This window comes from Anopheles coustani, unplaced genomic scaffold, assembly GCF_943734705.1.
Source record: "Anopheles coustani unplaced genomic scaffold, idAnoCousDA_361_x.2 scaffold_12_ctg1, whole genome shotgun sequence".
Classification (NCBI taxonomy): Eukaryota; Metazoa; Arthropoda; class Insecta; order Diptera; family Culicidae; genus Anopheles; species Anopheles coustani.
In genome coordinates, this window is record NW_026525384.1 from 363868 (window position 1) to 374899 (window position 11032).

General features: G+C 44.8%; 1 protein-coding gene across 1 annotated transcript; it reads left to right on the forward strand.

The window, feature by feature from the left end:
* Positions 1 to 1829: 1829 nt before the first annotated feature.
* Positions 1830 to 5600, forward strand: LOC131271194 (uncharacterized protein K02A2.6-like). The gene is made up of 2 exons (XM_058272588.1): positions 1830 to 2110; positions 2717 to 5600. Exons 1-2 carry the CDS (start codon positions 1830 to 1832, stop codon positions 5598 to 5600), a joined length of 3165 nt encoding a protein of 1054 aa, XP_058128571.1.
* Positions 5601 to 11032: the final 5432 nt, after the last annotated feature.

The following is an 11032-nucleotide window of genomic DNA, read 5'->3' on the forward strand; positions in this document are numbered from 1 at the left end:
TTTAATAATTTACATATTTCGGTGAACAATGTTGATAAAAATTCGGTGCCTCTGTCCGTACAAATTGTTTCTGGCACTCCGTATTTTAGAATGACTCTTTCTACTAATGCTTTTGCGACAGTTTCGGTTCTTTTGTTTTCTAATGGCGTGGCTGTTACAAACTTGGTTAAGTCACATTGGGTTGTCAAAATATATTCAAAGCCTTGAGAATTGACTAAAGGTCCTACTAAATCTATGAATATTTTGTCCATACATGTTTTTGCTGTGTCTGTTGTTTTTAAGGGTATTTTTAGCGGTCTATTTGGCTTATTCAATTGGCATTGTTTGCATTTTCTTAGTACTAAAAGATAACATTAGTAAGCAAGCTTACAAACATTTTTTACTTCTGTTCAGTCCAATAACAATTTTATCCTCGAGGGTGTATGAAGAAAGTTGGGGATATGCTGGTCAATTATTACAAAAGTTTGTTACGCAGTTCGATTCTGTGTACGGCGTTGATTATGTGACCAGCAATATACACAACTTACTCCACGTTTTCAATGATGTTAGAAGATTTGGGCCTTTATTTTCAATATCTTCTTATCCATTCGAAAACGAATTACAGCAGGTAAAAAAGTTACAAAGAAGTGGGTACAAATGTTTAGAACAAGTGGCGAGGCGATTGATGGAAGCAGAAAATGCACATATTGTGAAGCTTCGGGAAGAGCCTAATAGTCAAATCTACCTCGATGAAACTCGAACAGGAGTAAGAGTGGTTTTCCAGATTTTATTTTAAGTAAGGGACATCGAGACGGATGGTTTCTTACTAAAAATTTGGAAGTAGTTCAATATTCGACAGCATGCGGTATAGAGTCTTCCATCAAAATAAAAGGAAAACCCTTAAAAGAAACAAATAATTACTTTGATAATGAATTCCAGTCTACTGGAACAAATATTTGTTCCGCCAATTTAAGTACACTAGACAGTGAGTGTTGTGATAGGACCTGACCCGATGGATAAGCTTTGGGCCACTCACTGATAACTCGCCGTTATCAGCTGATGTGGGTTCCTGCTATCCATCGGGGTCAATGCGCAGCGTCCGTCGATCAGTTGACTTCGGCTGGGAATCGGAAGAGGATCGGGCACGGACGAGCCGCGCGTGGCGTCTGTTTTATGTACCGTTAAGTTTTAGGCCAAGGACCTCTGTTTTTAAAGTGTACGTGATCGTCATAGTAAATATAGTTCTAATGGTTAATTATGTAATTTATGTGTACTGATTGAAAAGACCAGAGCTACACGAAAGAACATAAAAGTGGCGACGAGTGAAAAAAAAAAAAAAAAAAAAAAAAAAAAAAAAAAAAAAAAAAAAAAAAATCGCTTGGTGTGAACGTGTGCATTAAAGACACAAGACTTTTGGTACGAGCGTGCACAGTGAAGACAAAATTCCGCGTCCACGGGCAAAAAGGCGAAGGATGAGCGTTAACGGAAGCGGTGCATCCGAGTTTCCAGTGGAAGGGGACGAGCGTCGATCATCCGCGATCCGCTCTGGTGGTTTTGTTCCCGGGCAACATCATTTGCAGCCCGCCAACGAAAACCAAGCGCCATGGCCACAGGCTCCATTGCAAAGCGCATCCGCGCAGCCCGCCAACGAAAACCAAGCGCCATGGACGCAGCCTCCATCGCAAAGTGCATCCGCGCAGCCATTGCAGAATAATTTTGCCGCGTCATCCGGAGCGCCTGGGCAGAATTTTGATTTTGCGATGCTGGCCCAAATGATGCAGATGATGCAGCAGCAAATGCAGCAACAGCAGCAGCAGATGCAGCAGCAGATGCAACAACAGCAGCAGCAGATGCAACAACAGCATCAGTTATTCGCCCAATTGCTGCAGCAGCCGAAATCCGCATCACAGCCTTCCCAGCCGACAAATAGTGTTCCCAGCAATCCCGAGGTGATTATGGATGCTTTATCGAGTAGCATCACGGAGTTTCGTTACGAGGCGGAATCGGACGTAACTTTCGGTGCATGGTTTGCACGATACGAGGATCTGTTTGCGCAGGATGCCTCTCGCCTCGACGATGCAGCTAAAGTGCGTTTGCTGATACGCAAGCTGGGACCCGCCGAGTACGCGCGGTACACTAGTTTTATCTTGCCGAGTGTCCCTCGTGACTTGTCGTTCGTCGATACTACGAAAAGGTTAACAGCTCTTTTCGGAAAAGCAGAGTCGCTCGTTAGTAAGCGATACACTTGTTTGCAGCTTACAAAGTCGCGGAACGAGGACTTAGTTTCATTTGTCTGCAGAGTGAACCGCTCCTGCGTGAATTTTCAACTTGCCGCAATGAGCGAAGAGCAATTTAAATGTTTAATGCTCGTTTGCGGATTGAAAGATGAAGCCGACGCTGAAGTGCGAACGAGGCTTCTGTCTCGAATCGAGGAGCGAAACGACGTGACATTGGAGCAGCTTTCCGCGGAATGTCAACGGATCGCAAGTCTTAAAGTCGACAGCGCGATGATTGCAGCAAAAACTAATGATCGCGTCCTGGCGCTAAGGGCCAGAGGACCGCGATACCAGTCGCCTGGTCAAGATCAAGGAGGAAAATGGCGGCAAGAACGTGGCGTGTATCGAGAAACTCGCGACAAGCCGGCTGGGCCTTGTTGGTTGTGTGGAGGTACCCATTGGGCAAGAAACTGTTCTTATGCCCAACATAAGTGCCGTGACTGTAACAAAACGGGCCATAGAGAGGGTTTCTGCAACCAACAAAACGGTAGGCGCCAGCGGCGAAAATCCAAGAAATGGAACAGGCGCACTCCGGTAGAGACACGTTTTGTAACGATCAACGTCTGCAAGGTGACGCAAACAAGAAAATTCGTCGACCTTCTGATCGGCAACAAGAAGGTGCGCATGCAGCTCGACACCGGTTCGGACATCACGGTGGTCGGACGGAGTGCATGGGACCAGTTGGGTAGGCCAACATTGAAGCCGGTAGGAGTATGCGCGAGGACAGCGTCTGGCTCGCAGCTGCAGCTGGATGGGGAATTTACGGCAAGGGTAACGATTGGCGACAGGACAAAGGTCGTCGTTATTCGCGTCATACAAGCAGACTTGCAGCTTCTGGGAGCAGATGCGATCGAGCAGTTCCAGCTCGGGTCGGTGCCAATGGACCACTTTTGTAACGCGATAAGCACAGAAGCGCTAAAATGGGAAAGCAAGTTCCCTAAAATGTTCAGTGGAAGTGGATTGTGCACTAAGGCAAATATTCAGCTGCGGCTGAAGGATAATCACCGTTCAGTATTTTGTCCCAAACGTCCGGTTGCATACGCGATGCAAGCTATTGTGGAAAAAGAGCTAGACCGCCTGCAAGACTTGGGTGTTATCACCAGAACGGACTATTCGGATTGGGCAGCCCCAATCGTGGTAGTGAGGAAACAGAACGGCAGTATAAGAATATGTGGAGATTATTCAACTGGCCTGAACTCAGCTCTCCAGTCCCATGAGTATCCACTACCACTTCCAGAGGATATTTTTGCAACACTTGCTCAGTGCCAGTTTTTCAGCAAAATTGACCTTTCGGACGCGTTCCTGCAGGTGGAAATAAATGAGCAGTATCGTCCGTTACTTACGATAAATACGCATCGCGGACTATACCATTACAACCGCCTGCCACCCGGGATAAAGATTGCACCAGCGGCATTCCAGCAGCTGATGGATGCAATGCTCGCCGGATTGAATCGTACATCCGGGTACATGGACGACGTAGTCGTGGGAGGAAGAACAGAGCGTGAGCACGATGAGAACCTGCTAAACCTTTTCCGGCGCATCGAAGATTACGGATTTACCATCCGCGCGGAAAAGTGTGCATTCAAAATGACTCAAATTGAGTATTTGGGGTTCATCGTTGACAGCCAGGGTCTCAGACCGAATCCCGAAAAGATAGCAGTAATTCACGAGTTGCCGGCGCCAAGGAATGTGAGTGAAGTACGATCCTTTTTAGGAGCCGTGAATTATTACGGGAAGTTCGTTCCAAAGATGAGAGACCTTCGGTACCCTCTGGATGTGCTGCTGAAAAACGAGTCACAATTTGAATGGACACGCGAGTGCGAAGATGCCTTTCGGAAATTTAAAGAGATACTGGCCTCCGACCTGCTCCTGACGCATTACGACCCCAACGCTGAAATAGTGGTTTCTGCGGATGCTTCGTCGGTTGGTCTAGGCGCAACGATCAGCCATAGATTTGCTGATGGATCGATGAAGGTGGTGCAGCATGCTTCACGAGCCCTAACGAAGGCAGAAGCAGGGTACAGTCAGATCGATCGTGAAGGTCTAGCGATCATTTTTGCCGTTAAGAAATTCCATAAAATGCTGTACGGACGCCATTTCCGGTTGCAGACGGATCATCGACCACTGTTGCGCATTTTCGGCTCCAACAAAGGCATACCTGTTTACACAGCCAACAGGTTACAGCGTTTTGCTCTGCAGCTTCAACTGTACGATTTTAGCATCGAATATGTTAAAACGGATCAATTTGGCAACGCGGACGTGCTCTCAAGGCTAATAAGGGAGCACGCAAAACCAGATCCAGAGTACATCATTGCAAGCGCTGAGTTGGAAGAGGACGTGAGTTCCGTTGTAATAAACTGTATTAACCTATTTCCGCTTCATTTTAGAGATGTCGCGAAGGCAACGGAATCCGACCCGGTACTGCGGCAAGTAACAAAATACATTATGGAAGGTTGGCCGCGAGACAAATCATACGGCGAAGATTTGGCTCGCTTTTTCCACAGAAGCGAGGCCTTATCCACGTTCCGGGGAAGTATTTTGTTCGGGGAGAGGGTGGTCATCCCAAGAAAGCTACAGCGGCGTTGCTTGGAGCAGCTGCACGAAGGACATCCAGGGATCCAAAGGATGAAGGCGGTGGCTCGCAGTTATGTGTACTGGCCAAGCATCGATAGAGACATTGCCGAGTACGTGAAAACATGCCACGCCTGTGCAGTAGCATCGAAGTCCTCCCCGCGTGAGAAACCCGTTTCCTGGCCAGCTACCAAGAAGCCCTGGGAGCGCATCCACATCGATTATGCCGGTCCAGTTGACGGTGATTACTTTTTGGTAATGGTTGATGCGCATACAAAGTGGCCAGAGGTGGTAAGGACGCGTAGCACTACGACAAAGGCTACTATTGCGATGATGCGGGGCATCTTCGCAAGATTTGGCTATCCCGAAACGTTGGTCAGCGATAATGGGCCCCAGTTCGTATCGTCCGAGTTTGAGGATTACTGTTGTAGAAACGGCATAGACCACGTGAAAACCGCGCCGTTTCATCCTCAATCGAATGGGCAAGCTGAGCGTTTCGTGGACACGCTAAAAAGAAAAATGCAAAAGATCCACGAAGGTGGAGCCACACGAGAGGAATCACTCGATATTTTCCTTGCATCTTATCGGATGACTCCCAACCCGGTTGTAAGAAATGGCCAAACTCCGGCGGAGGCTATGCTGGGGCGAAAGGTTCGGACCGCCCTAGAACTATTGAAACCTCCCTCCGCAGAAAAGGAAGCACCGCCAGTGGGCGATAAACGGTTCGGTAGCGGTGACGCCGTTTATACCAAGATGTATGCTAGAAACTCTTGACGGTGGGTTCCAGCACGGATTGTACGAGAACTAGGTACGGTGATGTTCGAGGTGGAGACCGAGGATCGCAAGGTGCATCGACGTCACCTGAATCAGCTTAGAGAGCGCGGTGCTGCCACGCCAATTAATGCACCTAGTAATACCGTAGAGCCGAACCGATTGCCGTTGGATTTGCTCATCGATCCGGCGCCGCAGGAAACAAGGCCGATTTCTCCTGCAGGGCAGCAAATCAACACATCGGATACGGTTGCATCTCCACGTCCAGTCCCTTTCGTGACTAGCAGACGACGGCAGCCGATACAAGAGCCACGCCGGTCTTCTAGGCCTAGAAGACCCCCACGTAGGCTCGACGAGTATCGTCTGAATTAAAAGGGGGAGATGTTGTGATAGGACCTGACCCGATGGATAAGCTTTGGGCCACTCACTGATAACTCGCCGTTATCAGCTGATGTGGGTTCCTGCTATCCATCGGGGTCAATGCGCAGCGTCCGTCGATCAGTTGACTTCGGCTGGGAATCGGAAGAGGATCGGGCACGGACGAGCCGCGCGTGGCGTCTGTTTTATGTACCGTTAAGTTTTAGGCCAAGGACCTCTGTTTTTAAAGTGTACGTGATCGTCATAGTAAATATAGTTCTAATGGTTAATTATGTAATTTATGTGTACTGATTGAAAAGACCAGAGCTACACGAAAGAACATAAAAGTGAGGATAAAGAATACGATCCAAACGATATAAAATATAAATATGTTTATTTAAAGCTGTTGGAATATGGACAAATGCCATTTGTTCCTCAGATGCATACTGTGAAGCATGACTCAAATAAATAATAGGAATAAAAGCTTGTAGCATAGATATACTGGTACGTAAATATCTTTAAGAATATTTGAATAAACAGCTAGATGTGTAAATGAAATTCGTTTTATTTATTCATGTCGTCATTTTTGTCAACCAATACTCGGTTAATTTTGGGTTTATGAATTTGCTCATTTGAAAACACCGGGTTTGACCGTTTCATTTTGGATGAAGCACGTATCTAAAAATGGGGAAATAATAATCAATTGATCGATAGGAGCAGTGGCTTCATGCAGAGAAAGTACCTACTCTACCTCCAACGACTACGGTTCGAAATCACACAACGCAAACCACATCTGTAAGTAAAAATATAATTGATATTGTTCTTCTTCGCTCTTCCACAAATCCACAGGTCACATCGGGAGCACAGGCGCAAGAGCAGGACAACCGTGTGAAGCAAGCCCGACCGACGATCGTCATCGGCAGTCTTCGAAGACTGCTCAGATAGATGCAAACAGCAAAGAAAAAAACAACCAAACTCGAGATGCGCACAACATAGATGAGAACCAAATTGACATAAGGTCTATAGAACCTTAGCTTCGTTTTTTTTAATTTAATACCTTGAAATTGCCTTTCTTTATTTACCTTTACAATACAAATCTTGGTTTTCATTCGTTGGACAGAAGAAAAAGCCTTCGTATAGGTCTTCTTGTCAGAAACCCTAACCGTACACCTTGTATTTGTCCTAAGCGGTGTACTTTTAACGATTTTGCGCCGCCGGGGAACACACCAATAACTCGATCGTTTTGAAAATTGGGTAAAAGAGTAAATGAGGCCCCGGGCTAGATTCTCCTCTTCCTACTGGTTCACATTAAGCGCCTGAAGCTATGCAAAGCGCGACGTATGCATACTTTTCAAATATTTGATCGCTAACGGTTCGCTTAAAAGAACATAACGGTTTAAACTAATCACGCAGTGGAGGTTGAATGCGGGTTAATATACTTTTACATGTTAAGTTACTGTAACTTACTAGTAACTAAACTATACCACACATGATGGACAGCATGAAACAATGAGTTTAGCCGAAGGAATGATTTGGAAACGGCGGCGCGCCCGCAGCGAGCGCAGCGAGCGGACTGCGCTAGGTCTACTGAAAAAGAGAGTTTGTTATAGTTTTGAGAAATAAGGGGGGCCCGTGGGCCCCCCTCATACCGCACCCCTAGGTTGATTGCGTAGCCGAAAATAACGGTACACACTACGATTCAAATACTCGTAGGTTGAATTTAACGAATTAATGTATCACCAATTGCATACATTCAGTTTAAACGTCCACAAGAGGTGTAGCCACGATCGAAAACATGGCGGCCGGGGCCTCATTTACTCTTTTACCGAAAATTGATTAAAAATCAAAGTGCTCGAAAATTGTTGAAAACTATATATTTATATACCTTGGAATACTTGTATAAATACCCAGGTTGCTATTCGAGCAAATATGCGGAAACTTTCGAGCAATATCACGGAACTGGATCATAATACCCTCAAATGTAACCATTCTACAAGCTATTAATTTCTATTAATTGAGGGTATTATGATCCAGTTCCGCGTTATTGCTCGAAAGTTTCCGCATATTTGCTCGAATAGCAACCTGGGTATTTATACAAGTATTTCAAGGTGTATAAATATATAGTTTTTAACAAGTTTCGAGCACTTTGATTTTTAATCAATTTTCAAAACGATCGAGTTATGGGTGTGTTTTATACTATGGCTAAATGGCTAAATAAATCAAAGTGACTTGTCCAAACACAACGTTGATATGAAAAGTGGGTAAAAGAGTAAATGAGGCTCCGGCCGCCATGTTTTCGATCGTGGCTACACCTCTTGTGGACGTTTAAACTGAATGTATGCAATTGGTGATACATTAATTCGTTAAATTCATCCTACGAGTATTTGAACCGTAGTGTGTACCGTTAATTTCGGCTACGCAATCAACCTAGCGGGTGCGGTATGAGGGGGGCCCACGGACCCACCTTTTTTCTCAAAACTATAACAAACTCTCTTTTTCGGTAGACCTAGCGCAGTCCGCTCGCTTCGCTCGCTGCGGGCGCGCCGCCGTTTCCAAATAATTTCTTCGGCTAAACTCATTGTTTCATGCTGTCCATCATGTGTGGTATAGTTTACTTACTAGTAACTTAACATGTAAAAGTATATTAACCCGCATTCAACCTCCACTGCGTGATTGGTTTAAACCGTTATGGTCTTTTAAGCGAACCGTTAGCGTTCAAAAATTCGAAACGAATACATGTGTCGCGCTTTGCATAGCTTCAGGCACTTAATGTGAACCAGTAGGAAGAGGAGAATCTAGCCCGGGGCCTCATTTACTCTTTTACCGAAAAGTGCATCCTGAATTATCATGTTCTTGGTAAATACCAAGATCCATAGAACCCACATATGTTTCGGACACATACGGTCTATAGAGATCCATCGACCAGGAGGTGCTTGAAAATGCTCGACGATAACGACGCGCGTCGTTTCGTATCCGCGCATCGTCTCGACACGCAGGTGGCGTCGTTTTGGATCGTCGAGACGCCCAGCCATTTTTTCGCTTTTTTCAAAGTGTTGTTTACCTTTTGAATGGGCCAGCGTCGAGACGTTTATCGTTTCCGCGCTCCCAATCATAATACCCTCAAATAATTTCGGTTCGATTTTATACCTTTTTTGGGCGCCTGAAGGTATGCAATGTACACACACACACACACGAGGGGAAGCAGAAAAGGGGATCGGGTTCAATTTTTTTTTAAACTCAGCCTTTCCTTGATCAGCAACCCAAGTTTTGTTGTTGTGAGTGCATCCGCTCGTCTTTAAGAATTTTTCCAGTGTAACGGTTCGGCGAAAAAGTGAGGCGGCCAAGTGGAACTGACTCCAACCTTGTTATGGGCTCCCTTCAACTTAAAAAACGGATGAAAATGTTTCAAAAATCAACAATCTTGTACAGAATTTCTTCCTCCAAGATGGAGAATTCCATCTGGGAGATTTGAAGATGTTGAGGGAACAGCCGGAAGAAAACGACGGATCTGTTTCCACGGGACTGGAACCAAAACAACGCATTTGTCCACAAAGCGCTGTCCGTATAGCAGTTTTTGACCAAAATTGGCATGACACTAATATTTCCATCCTCGGTCCGCCCTATACCTGCTGGCAAACGGGAAGATACCACACGGGGAGCATCTCTTCCAAGCCGGCAGAGCCGACACACCAGCATGCCCGTTTTGTCCCGCTGTTGAGACCCTGGATAACAAGTTTGCAGCAGGCCCTCGCGTTGATTGATGTAGACGTCCTCTCATGTTCCTTGTAAATCTATCTATGTATAACGTAATGACTGTCCAACATGTTATATTATTAAATAGTATATAAGAAATGTTTTTGTACACTCCTGAATAAATGTTTTTTTTATAAAAAAAGAGGAACACATTTTTAACAAGATTGTTGATTTTTGAAACATTTTTGTCCGTTTCTGAAGTTGGGGGGCACCCAGAACAAGGTTGGCCTCAGTTCCACCTGGCCATCTAACTGTTCCGCTGATAAAAACAAGATTGTTATACTGGAAAAATTCGCATACGGGCGGATGCACTCACAGCAACAAAACATGGCGTACTGATCAAGGAAAGATCAAATTATACAATACAGGAAAAAAACAAATTGAACGCGATCTCCGTTTCCGCCACCCTACTACTCAATTCCCGTTACTTTAGGGACCCCCCTTGTACCTTATCTATGCATGAACTTCCACCTTTCCGGGCAACCTGTTGTTAATGGGTGTACTGGAGGTTTCTGAAATTGAAAATGTATGAATACGCCTGAATATCTGAAGAACAAAATTTGTTAAAACTAAATTTATTTTACTTTCCGCCTTCGGATATGGGCCCCAGTTTGTTTTCCTGTTGTAAGTTCACGGTCCTACTCCGTCAAAAGTATTTCTCAAAAATCCATCCCGCTAATAGAAACCTGGCCGCAACTAGATCTTTGGGATTTCTCCACTCGATCCTTTTCTATTCGATATCGAGCACGTAGACCCCGAATTTTATTCTCTACTTGTGTGGTGGTTGCATAGCCTACATATTGCATAGCCTACTAATCGCTAGTCTTGCGTTATTATTTTTTTCTACGTTTCTAAAGTTGGCACATGTTTCATCCAACAAGCAGGCAAATACCCTACCCAAATAAAAATTACTCCAGTTGTTTTATAAGTATGATGGTTGCGGAAAATATTAAGTTGACTAAGTTATTTTTAGTATTATCAAACCATTATTGGGGTGGGAGGAGGGACACATCATCATCAGTTAGTTTCTAAATGATAGAAGAGCACAAGTAAGTTACGAATGTTTCATGGACACAGCGAATGTTTACAGACGCATCGAAGAACTTTGCAAGCATACAGGAGAATATTGCAAATAAAAATCGGAATCATGCTACCCCAATGGGGAACTTTGCAATCGATTAAGGGAACAAGCTTTCAACTTCGCTAAGTTAATCGTTTTTGTAAGTCAATAATGTTCCTATCGATAATAAAACGTTAGAATAGCGATCGAAGTTTGTAGAAAACGAGTACATAGAAAAAACAAACATTAAATGGAGGTATAAAGA